Here is a 20,117-nt window from a genome sequence, read left to right on the forward strand (position 1 = left end):
GGTGGGGGGAGCTGATGTATCTGCAGCCCTGGCCATTTCTGCTGATGTTGCCCCCTTCTGCCTAACTACCCACCCCAGGAGCTGTACAAGGCTGTAGCTAATAGTGCAGGTGCTGGAGCAGTGAGATCTGGGTTCCAGTGTTAGAAGAGAAAGTGGAGTGGTTTCCAAACTGCTATATCCTCTTGCAGGAGACTGGTGAAGGGACTCAGCACAGCCCCTCATTCCTCAGGACAGAAATAGCCATCCTCCAGGACTCAGCCTGAGGGCCAGTCTTGCTACTGGTGACAGAACAGGCAAAGGAGAGGGAGTAGCTGAGGGGAGAGATGGCTGTCTCACAGGGCTGCTGGGGGTGAGGTGTGGGGCTGTCCAAGGTAGGCTTCCAGCGGACCTACCTGAATACTGACAGGGTCACCTCTTCCCATCCCAGCCCCAGGCTTGCACATGAGCTCTCCCAGATTCTGCCCTGTTCCCATTCCCAACTCAGCCTCTGGGCCCTCTGGTTCTAGACCTCCCAGAGAGGACAGTCTTCCCTCGGTCCACCTTTCCCTTTCAGATTCTCAGAGCCTGGGTTGAGGGCAACGCAGGAACCCGGTGGTGGGGCGATCGGTTGCCTGACAGGATTCTTTCTCAGCGCTGGGGCTCTTGAGGGCGGAATGACGCTTCTCTGTGCCGTGTGCCAGGCCCGCCCCATCCCGTGTCTTAGATTAGTCCTCCCACAAAAGCAGCTGCTGTGTCCCCTGTGTTCACTCAAGGAAACAGGACAGAGTTCCGTGGGACGCTCGAGGCCAGAGCTGTGTGGAGTGAGAACCCCGTGAGGGGAGGCATTCAAGCCAAGCGCTGGCCAAACACCTGCCGTAGCTATGTAGTGGACATCTAAGATGGAGTGAGGCTGGGGAGGGTGAAGAGAGGCTCGAGGGAGGATACGGGGGCGCAGGGGGCTCTCCGTGAGCTGGATCTCACCAACACGACCGTTCCCACCCCGCGCGAAGCGCCTACCAGCACGGCGCCCCTTCGCCTAGTGGCAGAGCCCGTCCGGAGCGCCCAGCGCCGACACCCTGCTGTGGCCTCTGTACTGACGCCACGACCCGCTCCCCCTGCACTCCTGGCGCCCCCAAACCCCGCGCCGGGCCTGTGAGCCCGGCTCACGCTGCGCCGGTCCCCGCGCCCCAACCCCTGCACCTTCCCCACGCCCTCCCGCAGCGCCCCGCCCCGCCCCTGCCACGCCCCATTCGAACCCGGGCCGGGCGCCGGCCCCTGCCACGTGGTCCGCTCGGCCCCACCCGAGTCCCCTGCTACCCCTGGGCCCCCTACCTCGGCCCCACCCAGACTCCGAGCTTTCCGGCCCTGCCCCTCCCCGGGCGCCCGCCGCCCCTCGGCCCCGCCCCTGGCCCGGCCCCGCCCCGCGGGAGGAGGCGGGCGTGGGGAAGTCCGCGGGCGGGGCCGGGGTTTGGAGCCGCCTGGGCGCGCGGGCAGAGAGGCAGCCGCACCCGAGACGCCTGGGGCGCCGGGGGACAGCGCTGGCAGCAGGTAGCCAGGATGTTTCTGGAGCCCCAGGTAGGGCTGCGGCGCGTGGCAGGTGCGGGGCGGCGGGTGGCGGAGGCGGTGACGCGGAAGCGCTCGCAGGGCAACCCCTTGATTGCAGGAGGACCGCGGGGCTAGGAATTCCTGCGCCGCCGAGCTGCGGAAGCAGGGCTGACCTCCCGGCAAGGAGTGCGGCCACCCGGAGGACATCTTCAGCCAGGCCTGGAAGAAGCTTGCCCTTGGGAGCCACTCCCTCTGTGGGTCCCCGCGGGCAACTGCTGCCAGGTGGGCTGTGCCCAGGGCTCAGAACGGATAGGCAGTCGAGGCTGCCACTGCCTTGCCTGGCCCTGCTTGCGGAGGCCAGTGTTAGTCTACAGCTGAGCGGCACCTGCACAGCTGGTACGGACCCCTGTGGGGCGGATAGCGCTGGGGAGGCAGGTGACAGCAGCCCAGCAGCAGGGCCAGCAGGAGGGTGGCTGCCCTAGGACTGGCACAGTCAGGCGTGTAAGAGACAAGACCACAGTGCATCCTTTTCCCGACTTGAGGGGCACAGAACCACCTGTTTGCCCTGGAGGAGACAGGGGGACTGTAACGAGGTGGGCACGTGGGAGGTGTGTACGTGTGTATGTGTGATGTGTGGGTGAGAGTGAGATTATGTGAAAACCGTGGGATGTTTAAATATGGGATGTGTGTGAGAGAGGGGGAGAAGGACGGAGTGGGGCAGGACACAGACACCTGTGAATATAAGGGCAGTGAGCCTCAGGCTAGGGCTTTGAGGGATGTGGGCCCCACGATGAGGGGCAGCTTCTTTTCTATAGGAAGGAAGCTGAGAACCTGTCATGGAATTAATCCTGAGCATGAGGCAGTGTTACATTTCCATGGCTGTTTATTACAGTTCTTCCTTTGAGATGATCGGGTGATGTGATTCAGGTGCTGCTCTTTAAGCCCTCTCAGCCTGGAGCTCATCAGTGTAGACCCAGAACCTCAGGGGCCAAGAAGGGGGCTGCAACCGGGACTAATCAGGCCTGGCTGTGCCCAAGAAGCAGGACTCATTCGTTCTTTCATGTAGTCATTACTCATTTATTGAGCCCCTGCTATGTGCAGGCACTGTGGATTCAGCAGGGAACCAGATACAAACCACAGCTCCTGTCCTCATGGCTCACCTTCTAGCAAGAGAGACAGGGGGAGAAAAAAAGCACAATCAATAAATGAGATATGGAATGTTACATGGTGATAAGTGTTAAAAGAGAAAAAGTAAACGAATAGAAAATATCAAGGGTACATCAGGCAGGGTAATTTAGATTATCAGCAGTAGCTGAACCACCCCCAAAGCCAGGGGCCGATAACAGCACAGTGTAATTTCCACTCATTGGCTTGTCCGTGAGGGGTTGGCAGGGCCCCACCCCGAGCCTTCCTCTCTCAAGGACCTGGGCTGACAGGTCCCATGGCAGAGGGGGAGTGAGGTCCTTGCACTGACATTTCAGTGCCCCACTTCACCGTGCCACACGTCACTTCCACTCACTGTTCTTGAGCCAGATGAGTCACATGGCCCCACTCAATCTCACTAGGACCAGCAGTGACAGTTCTCCTCAGCCTGGTGACATGTCCAGCATGTTTAGTGCCCAGCGCATTGACCACCCTACCCTGGGCTGCCTTGGGTAAGGCAGTCCAGGGAGCCTTTCACCTGAGGACCTGCTGGATGAGAGGCAGGGAGATAGTCGCAGGGGGAGCAGCAGTGCCTGCCAGGATGTCAGGCCAAGCTTGGAAGTGGAAGCTGCCCGTGTGTTCAGGCACCAGACTGGAAGCCAGTGTCAGGGGCAGGGCTGGTGAGGGTGAGAGGATAGTCTGGCCAGCGCACGGGGCTCAGGGGCTCAGCTGAGGGAGTGGAGGAGGAGGGAAGGCCCAATTCGATCACACTGTGATGGTAAAGCGAGAGGCCCTGTTGATGGTGGAAATGTGGGGTGCAGATGGAGAAGAGGCAGCAGCTTGAGGAAGGAGTGGTGGGGAAGGATGCAGGTGGGGCAGGTGGCGGCGCAGAGAGGGAGAGCAGTTTGACACCCCCTGGGGCAATTCACCTGGCACTCGCGGGCAGTATGGAGTCCAGGGAGGGTCTGGCGCGGGAGCTGATGCGGAGCCCCAGCTTGCTCCATCCTGCGGGCTCTTGCCGCCTCTTGGCCATGCTGCCTACACTTGTACCTGCCGGTTCAGGACAGCCCGCCCAGGCGCCACGCCCCCATCTTGCTGGGCCTGCCTGCCGCTGGGTTTGGGGGAGCCTCGCGTGAGCTCCACCAGGGGAGGCAAGGTGAATGGAGGGAGCCAGAGCATCTTGTGTCAACCTGGCTGCCTTCTGAGGTATTGAGGCGCTGGAAACAGTCGCATAACCACCGAGACCAGGCCCACAGTGGTGCAGGACCTGCACAGGCTGGGCCGTCTAGGACAGCCGCGTGGGGTGTCGGCTTTGGCGTGGGTAGGGTGTGACCAGGGCGATGGAGCTGAGGTACCTGTGGAAGCCACCTGCACCCTCCACACCTCTGGGCTCCTTGGGAGTCTCCCTCTGGGGAGTTGCAAGTAAGTGAGCAGAAAAGGGCTGGTCCCTCAGGGCTCTGGTGTGAGACCTGTTATGTCTCCCCGTTATTCCTTCTCCTGACCCACTGGAAACTCCCTGGTTTGGAGTTTCCTTGGAAGCCCACCTCAAGTCCTCCCTGACGTCTCCCTACAGAGTTATACCCCCCACCGCACCCCATGCCCCCTCAGCACCCAGCACAGACATCTGATCCCACGTCTCTCACTCACGCCGCGGGGGGCGTTACTGCTGCCTCTGCTGGCCGACAGGGTGCTCTGTGGGCTCCTCCAGTCCCAGGTGTGTGGCACCGGTCACAGGACCTCAGGGATGTTTGTCAACTGAATGAGTGAGGGAAGGAAGAAGCAGACACAAGGGCTGGAGCGGCCTGCGGAGACTGCCCAGTTCTGCTTCCTTGTTTTACACATGGGGAGGCTGAGGCCCACAGGGGCTGCGGCTGGCCTGAGTTCAGCCAGGGGTCAGAGCTGGCCCCTTGACCACGATGTCCACTGTCTCAGCTTCTGGGCTGGCTGGAGTCCTTTGGGTTCCAGGACAAGGGGAGCCTGGAGGCAGACAGAATGGAGAGTCCTAGGTGACGGGTCAGGTGAGAGCATGTGGATGATGGCCTCTACTGGGGTTCTCCACTTCTTCCCTGCTGGATCCCTGCTGGCCCCAAGGGCTCTGGCCCCGTGGCCTCAGGGCAGTTGGTGGGCCATGGGGTTTCTCTGGCAAACCCACTGCCCTGTGTCTCAGCCTCCAGTGGAACCACCCCACCCTCACTGTCCTGCTCACCCACGCCTGCCTGGCTGGGGCCAAGCCCACGGCATTTCCCAAAGGTCAGTGTGGCTGCCGCACGAGCCGCCCCTTGCCCATGGCAAGTGTGAGTCAGAGGCCCTGGGAGCCAGCTCTCCAGTCTCCTCTAACCCTCACAAGGTGGCTGTGCCAGTGACCCAAGGGGAGGCTGAGGCTCCACGATGTAAGGCAGCACTGTGAGCAGACCAGGCGTTCATCCTGGGGCTGGCTGACCCCGGAGCCTGGACCCCCTGCACACACCAGGCGCCTGTGCAGCATCCTTAGAAGAGGGAAGCGAGTTCCCAGGGGTGCCCAGCCAAGAGGGCAACATGGAGGGCTGTCAGGGGTATGTGGCCAGGAAAGGGGGCTGTGAGTCGGGTGGCTGATGTGGGTGGCAGAGCGGGCCCATTGGGAATGTGTCCCTGGCCAGCGAAGAGCTGGGAAGCCCTAGGGCATGCACACACGCCCACACACGCAGATTCCTGGCTCACACATACCCTCTTCTCTTTCGCCACCGGAGTGAAAACACACATTCCACATGGACTGAGTCGGGATGTTCCCCGAGGAGGTTGATAGGTAAAATATTGATCTTTAAAAAAAAAAATGTGTGTTAGGTAATTGATAATTAAACTCTCTTATTAGTTTGAACAGATTTTCAGTTGGGCTCCCTGGAAAACCAAGAATGATTTAATTCATTTCTAATGTATCTTTTAAAAACTTTCTGATCTTTCTGTGTTTTCTAAAAGGTACACAGCAGCTTTCAGTAATAGCAATTGTCCTTGGCTTCATCTTCACTTTAATGAAGAGGCCTCTGACGTTTTGCTGTGAAGTCTGAAATTGACCCTAAATTTCAAACAGATATTCTTCATCATGAGGTACACTTAATTCCCATGTTAAGTGCCAAGAGTGTACACCAAGAATGGATATTCATCTGAGGCTTTCCTATATCTGGCAAAATCATCAAATTCCTTTCCTCCTTGGACCTATTAATGTGTTGACTTATTAGCTTTTCTGAGCTAAATCATCCTGTTCCTGGAATAAATCCCACAGGGTCAGGCAATTGTGCTCTGAAATGCTGCTGAGTTCATTCAGCTGATATGTTGCTTGGGGTGTTTTTCATCTATATTCATAGGTGAGAATTTATTTGTACTTTTCTATTAGGATAGATATTTGTCACATTTATAAATCATGGTTATGTTAGCTTCATAAAATGAATAGGAAAGATTTTCAATATGAATTGTGTAGTTGAAATAGTTTAAATATATAAAATTATCGGACTCTCTAAGGCTTGAAATAATTCATTTTGGAAACTGGCTCAGCCGGGGTTTGCTTTTATTTTTCCCTGAGGTTTTAGTTGGCTGTGAAGTTACTTAATTTGTACTATGGTTATTGGTCCTTTTGGGTTCTAAATATTTTCAGCCTATTTTGGTCATTTATATTTTCTAGGTAATATCCCAGTTCAAAGTGCTTTCGGGCGTTTTAGCACAGATTTATATCATCTGTCCTTTTAAGGTTTCTTCTCCACATTAGCTTCTCTTTTTCATCCTCCGTCTTTGCGTTTCTTCCTCTCTTCATTCTTTGCTTCCCTCTCTCCCTTTCTGCTAGCTTCCTTCCTTTCTTCCATCCTTTTGTTGATGAGAATTGCCAAAAGTTTATCTTTAAAATTTTCACTTTCAAAAGAAAACCAGCTCTTGAGTGTACAGCAAGTCCTACTGTCTTCCTTTCCTTAAATCCACTAATTTCTCATTTAGTAATTCCTGCCTCCAGTTTGCTCTGCTGAATGTCTGTTTTGTTTAGAAGCTCTTTCTTTAGTTTTTTGAATCAAGTGCTTAATTTGTTTTCATTCCCCACCCCCCGTTTATTTAAAATACATTGAAATCTATGAATTTTTCTCTGAGTACAGCTTTGGCCATATTGAATTTCACGGGATTTTTTCTAAGGGTTATTTTTCTGATGTGTCTATAATTGGAGTTTTGATTGCTACTTGAACACAAACATGACTTAGGGAAGCTTTTTATTAAATGGGTGAAATTTTTTTTTGGTTTATCGTTTGTTTATTAATATCCAGACATATCATTCTGTCGCCTGTACGTTTCCATTTAGGAACTCCATCCGGGTTTCATTGGTCGTTTGATGTGTGAGCAATGTGGGTGAGTACTTTTGGACAGAAGGACATACCTTGCTGTTTTTAGGGCATAATATTTCACATATTTTTCTCTTTATGCTTCCATCCCCACGTCCTCAGAGAATGCCCTGCAGTATTTTCATTCCATTCCACCACGCATCTCTTTGGGTCTGAGCCGCGGTGTCAGGAATTGTAGAAAGTTCTAGTTGGTTTTCCTGCCTGTTTCTGGTCCACGAAGAGCCCTATGCACTGTGCTTGGGCGCCGGGCCCATTTCCTGGGCACAGCGGGGCAAGCATGTTTTCGGCAGTGTGCCTTTCACTTTCAACCCTTGGCAGAAAGAACCCGCCTGCAGGCTGAAGCAGCGGGCTGTTCCTGGCTCTGCTTGGCCAGACTGTGTGACCTCAGGCTGTCCTTGGCCTCCTGGGCTGCACCTCATCCCAGCAGTGGTCAGTAACGCCTTGGGGGCCGCTGTGGGGATGTAGGATGGCCCAGTAGGTGGAAACCTTCTGTGAGTGTCACCTACTGTCAGTGACACTGCTGGCTGTTTCAGCTCAGGCCTGGATCTGGCCGCCCAGCACGGGGCCCCTCGGGTGCACAGGCACACCTGGCCCTCGGATCCTGCCCTGGCACCCTACAGTGCTGCGCTCACTGGCCCCTCCATGCTCTCCGCAAGCAGGTGGCTCTGGGCCAGGCCTTGTCCGTCTCTCAGGGACCCTGGGGGTCTCCCTCCACCTGCCTTCGCCTTGCACCTGTCCTCCCTTCTCTGGGGCCTGAGCTGAATCCTGGGTTTCATAGCAGATCACGGTGGTCACACTCACCGGGGTTCACCACTTTGGAGCTGTAAGGCCTGGGGCTGATGACTTAAACCCTTGGGGCTTTGTTCCCTGTCTGGAAAATGGGATGACAGCTGCTGTGCCAGCCACGTATGCAGAGCGGCGAGTGGGAACGTGCCGTGCCCTGGCGAGGGGTGGAGACAGCTGTGCTGCTGGTGCTCCCGGGGGCCGGCCAGTTCTAGACACTAGGGGGCGCAGGTCAGGCACGGGGCAGGAAAGCTGCTTGTGTGCATCGGGAGTGGGAGATGTTTCTGTTTGAGGGTCAGGACGTGTGTCCAGGTCGTTTCTGAGAGGCCGTGGCCACTGGACAGGCTGTGCTGTCCAGGCCCAGTAGGGAGCTGGGTGCCTGCTGCCCTCCACCCGGAGGCTGGCACACACAAACCTCCAGCCCCTGCAGAGCGGCAGGATCCCAGGGGTGCCGCTCTGGGTGTCTGCCAGGAGGATGACAATTCAGGCGAAGGAAATGGATTTTTATTTGTTTTTAAACACAAAGGAAAATCGTTGCTCAGCCTAATTAGATGTCATTTAAAAATGAAAGAACTGTACGTTCTCCCCCCTCCCCACACTCCCAGACAGCCTGCAGGGTGGAATAGAGGCCACTGTCTACTCAGGCCTGAGTGTGGCTTCTCTCTCCAGCCCCTCCAGCCCTAGGGGCCCAGCCTCCCTGTCTCTCAAGGACCCTCAGCTCTGACCCAGTTCCCTGTTGTCCTGCTGGCTCACAGCCATGCCCATGCTGCTCCTTGGGGTCCTTCCTGTGTGGGGTACTGGGGGAGCCTTGGTCAGATATTCCCTTCTGGAACCTGGGGTCCTGACAGGAGGCAGATTTTTGCAGACTTCTTTTTTGCCCCAGATTTTGCTTCACATACTAAGCACCAATCTTAAGTGGACGTCCTATAGAGGAAGGAGATCCCAGAGGTGGGATTTCAGTGGAGGTGAGGGGCTGCACAACGCCTTCCTTGGTGGCGCTTTGAGGACAGGAGTGCCTCCCGAGTCTATCTCATCTTCCTCCCCCTTCTGTCTGAGGCTGTGCCCAGCTCAGCCTCCAGGAGTCTGAGTCACCTGCCCACGTGCAGGAGTGCACCGTGACCCTTGTGGAATCTGAGGCCAGAGGCGGGATGGGGAGGCCCTAGGCACTATCCTTCTGCCCTGGGGGCCCTGAGTGGGAGGTTGGCATGCCAGCAGCCCGCCCTCCAGGAAAAGGGCAAGGATTCTCTGAAATCCTACCTGCTCCTCCCTGGGCCTCTCAAGGCTCAATAATGGGATGGTTATTGGTGGACAATGACATTTTGTCCCTTGAGCAGCCACCAGAAGAAGCTGACTGGGCAGAAAGGGAATGAAGGAGGAGGAGGAAACCCGGACTCGGCAGAATCAGTATTTAGGAGGGTGAAGAGGAGATGGCAAGATTCCTTTAGTCAATTCAAATAGGATTTGGTAATAGGAAAGAATTCAGAAGGAGAAGAAAAAAATGAATCATGCATCTGTAACAAAGCTTTAATTGTTGGCATCTCTCCGAGGCCGGGCCTTTGTGGAGAAGGCGCCGAGGTGCTGCGTGGCTCCGTTCCCATGGCAGCCACCTCCTGGCTGAAGTCCGGCCCACAGCCCTCCACCAGCCTCAGGGACTGCCCTGGCTGGCCCAGAGGGTGCACCGAGGTAAATAGGGCTCTTCTTCCTGGCATTTGTGAATATGATTTCTTGAAGCTTGGTTTCTGTGAAAAATGCCACCCCTCGCCCTCATTCCCCGCCAGATCCATCAGGCTGGGAGGATGGGAGCTGCACAGAGCTGCACAGCACCCTGCCTGCAAGGCTGGGGCCAGCCATGCCCTCCTGAGGGCTTCCCTGCTGGGAGGACCATGGGGGTACAGGGGTGAGGACCAATGAAGCCTCTGCACAGATGCATGTCACCCCTACCACTCTCCACCCCAGGTAGAGCAGCCACCTCAAAGGTAGAGCCAGTTCTTTTATTAAAAATTTTTTTTTTCAAAAAAGTTTGGCCATGCTGCAAGGCTTATAGGATCTTAGTTCCCTGACCAGGGATTGAACAGTGCCCTCAGCAGTGAAAGCACTGAATCCTAACCACTGGACACCAGGGAAGTCCCTAGAGTCAATTCGGAGCCCCACATGCTGGGACAGGGCAGCATGGCCAGGCAAGTGGGTCTGCTGGCCCAGAAGGAGAGGCGGCTTCCCCCTACTTTCTCCCTGTCCGCATCAGGGGCCCAGCGGCTATCCGGAGTGTATGTCCAGAGGGGAGAGGGCTCCAGGGAGGGGTCAGGAGAGGGGCAGTGCCAGCCCCCATAACTGTGTCTGGAAAGGCGGTGGGGACCCTGGAGAACAACTGTCCCTGGGGCCCACAAGTGTCCTCCAGTTCTGACTCCACCGAAACCAACAGGTACTAAGCCTGTCCCGTGCATCGTGGCCTCAGGTCACACTCAGTACCATCTGTGAGGCCTCTGCTGGAGGTGCCAGCTTATAGGGGAGGTTGCTAGCTCCCAGCTCAGGGCTGGCCAGGTATCACTCCCAGCCTGCTGGACCCCCAGCCTATTTTTGCAGCCAGACCCTGAGTTTTTTTAGTATATGGTCCTGGCAGACAAGAGTAGGGTTGCAGGAGCTTAAGAGACACATTTGAGCTCAAAGGTAGGAAGATCTGAAAGCCAGGATTTGGGGAGGGGAAGAACCGCCCCCAAGAGAGAGCTGTCTGCCTACTTGTGTCTGAATTCAGGCTGGCAGCTGCTCTCCTGACCTTCTCCTCTTCTTCCTCTTCTGGAGGACTGATCTCCTTTTAACCCATAATATCACATCCTTATCTGTATAGTCACTGCATCCCAGCCACAGCCTGCCCCAAGGGGCTCAGTGGGGACAGAGACCAAGTTTCCTTCATTGGTAGGTCTCCAAGGTGTGGGTGGGTCCTTGGTAACACTTGTGAATGAATGAATGAACGAGTGAATGGTCAGTTGGTCAAGGAGTGAGGGCTCTGTGGCGCACCCACCTCCTACCCACCTCCAGCGCGAATGACATCAGAGAACCAGACAGTGAGCCCTCGAAGGGTGAAGGGCTCCGTTTGGCAGATGTAGGAGGCCCAGCCTCAGCTGCCCCAAGGTTCCCAGCAGAGGTCCCTGGGCCAAGCAGCCAGCATGGATCTTTCCTTAACTGTGGCTTCTGAGTGCTGATGGGGCTACTGCCCTGCTCCCACCAAGCCTGGGTGTTTCTGGAACTGGGATGAAACCAGAGACAGCCCCACGTATGCAGTCATTCTGAAATCTCTGCCGAAGTTTGTCCTCTTGGTTGAATGGTCCTCCAGGATGGGGGGCCAGGGCTGGCACCCAGTTTACCCCCGGGAGCACTTGCTCTCGCTCTCCTCCAGTCAACAGAGGGGAGACTGGCAAGATGTGTAATTTTCAGTTGCTAATTGTGATGCCCTGCAGCTTGCTGAGCTAAAAATAGTCTCCATTTTGTTGAGTAGGTTAAAAAATAGAAGCCCATGTGCTGCCTCAAAAAAAGCACCCCTTGCAAAGCCTGGCAGAGGCAGGGGGCTGTGGCGCCCCTCCTCCACCTCCCAGCAGCTCCCTGGGGGCTCATGCAAGATGGGCCCTCAGGGCCATTTTTGTCCCCGTTTTCCAGGAAGCTGGGATGCTTAACTTGGCATCCATGGATGAGCTTCCGGGAGCCCGTCAGTCCCTGAAATTTTATGCAGAAGGTCATGGGAAGGTGCACTTATCCGTGTGCTCAGGGCGAGGGCCTCAGTGTTCATCTGATGCTCAGAGGGTCAAGCCCTGGCCAGGCACAATGATGAGCTGGAACGACAGTCTCCAGATGGAGCAGGGAAGTGGGGCAGGCAGGCTTGGGCACACCTACTCACCGCCACCTGCCTGGGCAGCCTTGTACAAGTCATTGGCACCCTCATCTAAGAAATGAGCATCTCCACACTGCCCCTGGTGGGTTGGGGGAATTGGACTGGATGAGATGTAACACCCAGCACCTGGCTGGGCTCCCAACTCCCAGTGATAAACATCTCAAGTACAGAAGGTTAGGATTCCCTGGTGGCCCAGTGGTTAGAATGCTGCCCTTCTACTGCAGGGGCATAGGCCCAATCCCTGGTCGGGGAACTAAGATCCCATATGGGGCACAGCCACACACACAAAAAGTAAATTAAAGAGAATATATAGAAGGTTAATCAAAGAAAGCTTATCCCTGCCTCTCCATTTAGAAACTTCCGGAACTGCAAACTCCAGGATTGAACTGTACCCTGGGAATCTAGCCTAGACAGCTCCTCCCCTTCAGAGCTGAATGGAGGCCTGACATTGTTCTGTCCAGCTGCACAGGAGTCTGTCCCCTCCCTGGGCTGTTGACCTCCCTCTTAGCTGGGCAGAGCCGGTGGACAGTTATTCCTGGAGCCACCCTCTGAGTCCTCCCTCTGGGGCTGAGAAACGTGTGTCATGCAGACCCCCCTGGGGTGGGGGCCATGCATGCCCATTGGGCAGTGCCTTCCCTTTCCTGGGATGCATCCTGAGAGCAGAGTTAGGAACAGGTAACTGGGCATCAGAGGCCAGGAGGCTGGAGGACCCCTGAGAGCCCACAGATGGGGTCCTTCCCCAGTGGCTCCTGAAGGTTGAGGTCCCTGCCCCACCTCTTGCCCCAAGTCCCTTCCTGCCCTGCCCTTCCACCCTCCCTTCTTGCCCAGAGCTTGGGGCATCGAGCCAGGGGGCTGACTAGTGCCCCACAGGCTCTGCTCCTGGGCAGGGACCATCACCTCCCAGGGCTGGGAGGCAAGAAGTGAGGCAGGAGCAGACCTCAGGTGTGGGAACACCTCCAGGAGGGTGTGCAAGGTTGCCCCAGACAGTCAGGAGCACGCACAACCCTGCACATGGATGCTGCAGTAACTGGATGTTTGTCTAGAGTCAAGCGTCACTTACATTCTTTAGCCAAGTATATTTAAGTAAATTGTTTGTGATAGCTTCAGCTGTGGAAGTCTTCTACGAGACCACTGGGCAGGGTTAGGCCTCCCCCAGGCCTTGTTCGGTCTCTCATACCAGAAGCAGGAAAAGCACCTGGGAAAGGCCTTTACCCAGGCCTGGACGAGGGTGCAAGTGGAGGATGTGAAGATACGAAGGAGTAGCCATGGGCTCATCCGGGTACATGGAGCGGGCTCTGGCTGTCTTAGTAAGGCCAGCAGTCCTGGGCCTCTGTCACAGCTGCAGCTCCCAGAGGTGCAGGGTCTCTGAAGGCCCTCGTGGGCACAGCTGGAGTTTGTGAGTGGAAGGACTGTGCCTCAGGTCACAAAAACTGTGCACACGTGGGTGTCTGGCTTTTGCATGTGTGTGGCCAGCAGCAGATACCCTCCTCCTGATTTCGCTGCCTAATGGGGAGGCATGGACTCCCCTGTACCAGGGCCACATTAGAAGGCATGTAGCAGTGAGTGGCCCCCAGATCTCTAGCTAAAGTCTCTTGAAGACGTTGCAAAAGGGAATTTCATTCATAATCTTCTTCGGAAGAGTCCTAAAACCCCTCTTTTCCCACCTTTGCCGGCATCTCTCACAGCACAGGGGCTGCCCGAGGTCTCCTCTTACTCCCCGACTGTGCCTCCCTCACCTCCTGGCCCTCAGTCCAGCAGTTTCTATGTCCTTGATGCTTTGGTGTGCTGTGTTTCTTAGAAGGTGTGCATGCATGTGTGTGTGCGTGCGTGTGCAGGGCAGCTGCACATACTCTCAAGCTAAGCTTTTTGGCTGAGTCCCTAAAAAGGGCCTTCGACCTGAGTTGTGTGGACGCAGTGTGCTGTGTGAGCACTTGCATCCGATTGCCCCCTGGACTGTAGCCCGCCACGGTCCTCTGTCCCTGGGATTTCTTTAGGCAAGAGTTCTGGAATGGGTTGCCATTTCCTACTCCAGGGTATCTTTCTGACCCAGGGATGAGCCCCTGCTTATACCCTGTGGGAAGGATCCCGTGTTCAGAGTCCATGGCCTGGCTGAGCAGTACCCAGGGGACGGCGTTTACTTTCTGAACTATGACACCCCTGGTGTGTGAGCTCTTGTTCTAGGCTGAAGACAGGTTCCTTGTGGTTCTCCCCTCCTGTACACCCACACCGGGAAGTTTGGGGACCAGTATCTTGTCTGACAAACACGGCCAGGGCTCACACAGATGGAGTAACTTGCCCCAAACCAGCACCTGGAGGGAGGCCTGGACCCAGCTCGAGGGGTGTCGGCTCCTAAGTCCTGGCCCTCAGGGCACTTAGGAGCCGCTGGGTCTCATTCAGATGTGGGGAGTCGGGGCAGGGGTGTGTGTGGAAACCAGAAGAATAGCTGCCCTTCTCTGAACTCAGCCTCCCTAGAGATGGAGGCAAGGCTAAGGTGCCAGCGCTTTACTGGGGAGCTGGGCCCGGGACACAGGAGGGAGGAAGGAGAGCAGCCAGATATCGGCGCTGAGTTCTGGTGGTCAGCCTTACTGCAGTCTTTGGAGGCTCTGTGAAGCCTGTGAGCTGAGTCTGCACGGGGTTTTCACCCGGCTCCGTGCGGCCGGACGGCTGCTTGTGCGCATGCGCACACCCACACGGGCCGCGGTGGAGCCACAGGGTCTCCCTGCCCGCTCCCAGCCCACCCTCGGCACCCACTGGTGCCCGCAGTGCCACCACCTGGCTGATCACTGAAATGCAGGGCGTTGAGTCCCAGCCCAGGCCTGCCGGATCATGCCCGCACTTTCCCTGGATGTGCTTGTCCCTTTGAAAGTTGAAGCCTCCAGGGGACAAGAGCAGCTCTGCCCTCGGTGCTGCTCATCCCTCTGCCGCTGCTCTGCCCTGCTGATGGCTGTCAGGCTGCAGGTCAGGAGTGGTGGCGGGCGGTGCTGGGCCACGTGGCTGCCACCGAGGCAAGGCACAGATGCGAGTGGCACACAATGGCCCCGGTACCGCTCCCAGGGACGTGTTTTCCCAGCTAGACTTCATCTCTACCCAGCGAGGGAGGGGGCGCAAGAAACTCTAGGCCCATTTTACAGCCGAGGAACCTGAGGTTTAGAGCGGCTCAGAATTTTCCCTACGGTGTGGAGACCGTGTCTCCTGATTCCAGCCTGGACTCTCACCAGCTCCCAGTACTGAAACCGCAGGAGTAGACTCAGCAGGTGTGTGTGCGAAGGTCACAGGTGAGGGTGCAGGCAGGGGGTGTTAAAGGAATGTAGTTTCTAGGAGGCCGCGGGCTGGGCTGGACCATGGTGTAGGGGTAGCTGGTGTCTGGCTCTGGGCGGCAGCAGAAAATGGAGCCTGCGGGGCCAGGCCAACCTGCGGTCAGGCAGTGGGGCAGCCCAGGAGGGGTGGAAAGGGACAGGGCAACAGTACAGCCACAGGAAGCCCTTGTGCCCCCTTGCTTGGCCCACCCGGCCCTCCTGACCTACAGCCAGCCCGCTGGACACTGCGGGTGGCCGCCTATCCAGGCAGTAGCAGAGGGCCCCTCAGGCTCAGCCTTTGCCCAACTGGACCTCTCTGCCCGCTCCAAGCCCACCCTCGGCACCCATGGTGCTGCTCTGCCCGGCAGGGGCATCTGGCACCCTCTGAGGCTTGGCCACGGGGACTCTGGGCCCAGTTAAAGGGAGGACCCTCTTCCTCCATAGTGCCCCTGGAGAGTCGGGTAAACCCATGTGTGAGACAGGCAAGTGCTGACATACGGCAGCTGCCTCTGCACTCAGTGCCAGTTCGCTCCCGAGCTGGCAGGAGTGCCCGCTCCCCCCTGCTCCTGGGCCTGCCCTCGTGCCCACCTGCGCCTATGTGGGAGATGGGAAACTTGAGGGCCTGGCTTCCAAGAACCAGTGAATTAGTTTCACCGGCCTGACTGTGAGTTGATTGCATCTATAATTAGAAGGTGCTGGCCTTCCTGCCAGAACAGAGGAAGAGCTGTAAGGAGTCAGAGGAGGCAGTGCAAGTCTGTCTCCCTCTCCCCTTAAAAGGCCTGCTGCCTTGTCCAGACCAGTACGAGCTGACTAGGGCCAGAGGTGCAGATCCCTGGGAGCTCCATCATTGTCCCCCCAACCCTAGTTCCGTCTTCCCCCTGCCTCATTCTGGCCTCTGGAGGCTTCCAGAGAGCTCCACCAGTGTCTGAGTCTGCAGCCTTGGAGCAGGTCTGGCTGTAGGCAGGAGCAGCGGAGGCAGGAGAGAGGCTCTGTGTACTTGTTGCTTTGCCCTTTTCACCTGGAAAGCCTTGTAAAACACTAGTGCCCAGGCTGTACCCCCCGCCAGATAGAACTGTTGTGGTGGAAGTTGGGCAAAGTGGTTTTCTAAATTCTCCAGGTGATTGTTATGCAGCCACCAGAGGCACTGACCTAGGTGAAGCTGCTCTCATCACCTGGAGGCTAAAACTTTCAAACGGACAAGCACATCCAGGGAAGGTGCGGGCATGACCTGGCAGGCCTGGGCTGGGACTCAGTGCCCTGCATTTCAGTGATCAGCCAGGTGGTGGTGCTGTGGGTTGGGCCACACCAGGTGCAGCAGCTGCTACTGTTTAGTTGCCAGGTTGTGTTGGCCTCTTGCGACCCCATGGACTATAGCCTACCAGACTGCTCTGTCCATGGGATTCTCCAGGCAAGAATACTGGAGTGGGTTGCCATTTCCTTATCCAGGGGATCTTCCCGACCCAGGGATCGAACCTAAGTCTCCTGATTGGCAGGTGGGTTCTTTACCACTGAGTTACCAGGAAAGCCCACACTAGGAGCAGCAAAGCTTTCTAAAGGAGAGGATCTGAAACTTCAGAGAACAGTGAGTTCTGACTCAGGGGAAGGTGCACTGCTGCCGCCGCCAAGTTCTTGGTGGTGCTGACCCCGCGGCTCCAGCTTTGCGTTTGTTTTAGAGCATCCCTGCAGGGTCTGACTCCCCGGGGGCCTGTGTGTCTAGAGTGGCCTGTGTGGGGCATAGAGTAGGTACCTGTGTGGGAGTTTGCTCCTCAGGTGGGAGGTGGTACCGCGTTCTTGTGTGCAATCCTTTACCCCAGTGAGCACACTCCGTCCTCCCAGCATACCTCTGAAACAGTGTTCCCTGTGCCCATTTGCAGATGAGGTCATTAAGGCTCCGCAAGTTTGAGGGTCCTGATAAAGCCACAAGAGGCTGATCCGGGCACAGACGCAGGCCTGCCTGACCACCTTTGCTGCCATCCTGGCCCTGCTGCAGTCGCCCCCATCTTGAGCTCTTCTCTGTGTCTTCCAGCATCCCCATGCCTTCATCATCATCACCTACTGAAGGTTTATCAGACTTGTCAATGGCAGCTCTGAAGCCCCCACTGTATCTGCTTCCTCGGATTATCTGCTGTGTGACCCTGGACAGTTACGTGGCCTCTCTGTGCCTTGTCCTCACTGGCAGCATGCAGAGAGTGCCGTTTGCTCACTTGGGGTTATTGTGAGGATGAATGAGATGATTCCACTCCAGCAATAGTGTCACTGGTGGCACATACAAAGTACTCAGAGTTTTAGCTACTGTTATTTTATTAAAAAATTTTTTTATTGGCGTATAGAGAAGGCAATGGCACCCCACTCCAGTACTCTTGCCTGGAAAATCCCATGGACAGAAGAGCCTGGTGGGCTGCAGTCCATGGGGTCGCAACTGATCGACTTCACTTTCACTTTTCACTTTCATGCATTGGAGAAGGAAATGGCAACGCACCCCAGTGTTCTTGCCTGGAGAATCCCAGGGACGGGGGAGCCTGGTGGGCTGCCGTCTATGGGGTTGCACAGAGTCGGACACGACTGAAGTGACTTAGCAGCAGCATAGTTGACTTACAACGTTGTATTAGTTTCTGCTGTACAGCAAAGTGAATCAGTTATACATATACCTACATCCACTCTTTTTTTAAGATTTGTTTCCCATATAGATCATTACTTAGTATTGAGTTGAGTTCTCTGTGCTATATAGTACATCCTTATTAGTTATCTATTTTACATACAGTAGTGTGTATATAGGGCTTCCCAGAAAGCACTAGTGATAAAGAACCCTCTTGCCAATACAGGAGATGTAAGAGAGGCTGGTTCAATCCCTGTGTCAGGAAGATCCCTTAGAGGAGAGCATGGCAACCCACTCCAAGTGTGTACATGTCAGTCCCAACCTCCCAATTTATCCCTCCCTTTCCTCCCCCCGCCCCCGGTAGCCATAAGTTTGTTTTCTACATCTGTTATTTTTTTCCTTACCATTTGTACCATTTTTAAAGATTACGCTAATATAAGCGATACATAGTACTTGTCTGTCTCTGACTTCACTCACTATGATAGTCTCTGTGTGGCTGCAAATGGCGTTAATTCATTTGTTTTTCTGGCTGAATTATATTCCATTGTGTGTACACACACCATGTCTTCTTTATCTGTCCCTCTGCCTATGGACATTTAGGTTGCTTTCATGTCTTGGCTGTTGTAAATAGTGCTGCAGTGAACATTGGGATACGTGTGTCTTTTTGAATTACGGTGTTCTCTGAATATATGCCCAGGAGAGGGATTGCTGGATCATATAGTAGAGCTGCGTCTGTTTTTTTTAGGGAACCTCCTTACTGTTCTACATAATGGTTGCACCAATTTACATTTCCATCAACAGTGTGGGAGGGCTCCCTTTTCTCCGCATCCTCTCCAGCACTTTTTTTTTCTTTTTTTTCCTCCTGTGTCTGTTGGTTTTCCAGCTCCAAACCCAACTTTCCACTGAGTTTGGCGACCAGGCTTTTGCGATTACCATTCTGGGCAGCTGGTTTCCTATCAGGTTCTACCAGCAGGGGTCACTGTAGGGAAACTAGCAGCCACGGGAGCTCTCTGTTCTTCCATATCCAGCACCAGCAGTTCCCGCCTCCAGCACTTTTGATGATGGCCATTCTGATTGCTGTGAGGTGATACCTCACTGTAGTTTTGATTTTCATTTCTCTAATAATTAGTGATGTTGAGCATCTTTTCATGTGCTTTTTGGCCATCTGTATGTCTTCTTTGGAGAAATGTCTATTTAGATCTTCTGGCCACTCTCCGATTGAGTTATTTTTTGTTATTGAGCTGCGTGAGCTGTTTGTGTATTTTGGAGATTGATCCCTTGTTGGTAGCTTTGTACACAGATATTGTCCCCCATTCTGTGGATTGTTTTTTCGTTTTGTTTATGGTTTCCTTTGCTGTGCAAAAGCTTTTAAGTTTTATTAGGTCCCATTTATTTATTTTTGTTTTTATTTTCATTACTCTAGGAGGTGGATCCAAAAAGATTTTGTTGCTATTTATGTGAGAGAGTGTCCTGCCTGTGTTTTTCTCAAAGAGTTTTATAGTATCTAGTCTTATATTTAGGTCTTTAATCTATCTTGAGTTTATTTTTGTGTTTCGTGTTAGAGAGTGTTCTAATTTCATTCTTTTTCACACAGTTATCTAGTTTTCCCAGAACTACTTACTGAAGAGACTGTCTTTTCTTCTTTGTATACTCTTGCCTCCTTTGTCATAAATTAGTTGACCATAGGTATGTGGGTTTATCTCTGGACTGTCTATCCTGTTCCATTGACTTATATTTCTGTTTCTGTGCCAGTACCATACTGTTTTGATTAATGTAGCTTTGTAATATAGTCTGAAGTCGGGGAGCCTAATTCCTCCAGCTCTGTTTTTCTTTTTCAAGATGGCTTTGGCTATTTGAGGTCGTATGTGTTTCAACTGAACTGAACTGTGTTTCCTTACAAATTGTAATGTTTTTGTTCTAATTCTGTGAAAAATTCCGTTGGTAATTTGATAGGGATTGCATTAAATCTGTGGATTGCTTTGGGTAGTAGTCTCATTTTCACAATATTGATTCTTCCAATCCAAGAACATATCTTTGTATCATCTTTGACTTCTTTCATCAGCATCTTACAGTTTTCTGAGTACAGGTCTTTTGCTCCCTTAGGTGGGTTTATTCCTAGACATTTTATTCTTTTGGATGCAGTGGTAAATGGGATTGTTTTCTTAATTTCTCTTTCTGATCTTTCATTGTTGCTATATAGGAATACAAGCTATTTCTGTGTATTAATTTAGTATCCTGCAACTTTACCAAACTCATTGATGAACTCTAGTAGTTTTCTGGTAATGTCTTTAGGATTTTCTATATATAGTATCATGTCATCTGCAAACATTGACAGTTTTACTTCTTTTCCAGTTTGTTTCCTTTTATTATTATTTTTTTCTGATTGCCATGACTAGAACTTCAAAAACTGTATTGAATAAAAGTGACGAGAGTGAACATCCTTGTCTTGTTCCTGATCTTAGAGGAAATGCTTTCAGTTTTTCACAGTTGAGAATGATGTTAGCTGTGGCTTAATGTATATCTTTTTTATGGTGAGGAAGTTTCCT

The 20,117-nt window shown here is 54.0% G+C and overlaps 1 protein-coding gene across 6 annotated transcripts in view; it reads left to right on the plus strand.

Annotated features, from left to right (window-relative positions):
• RASGEF1A (RasGEF domain family member 1A) overlaps positions 1,469 to 20,117 on the plus strand; it is a 40,546-nt gene continuing 21,897 nt past the window's right edge. For all 6 annotated transcript variants that reach the window (XM_018042386.1, XM_018042388.1, XM_018042387.1 and 3 more), the window contains exon 1: positions 1,469 to 1,554. In XM_018042386.1, coding sequence (XP_017897875.1) covers positions 1,537 to 1,554 — 18 coding nt within the window. In that variant the 5' untranslated portion in view covers positions 1,469 to 1,536. The remainder of the gene's footprint in view (positions 1,555 to 20,117) is intronic.

Source organism: Capra hircus, chromosome 28, assembly GCF_001704415.2.
Source record: "Capra hircus breed San Clemente chromosome 28, ASM170441v1, whole genome shotgun sequence".
NCBI classification, from domain to species: Eukaryota; Metazoa; Chordata; class Mammalia; order Artiodactyla; family Bovidae; genus Capra; species Capra hircus.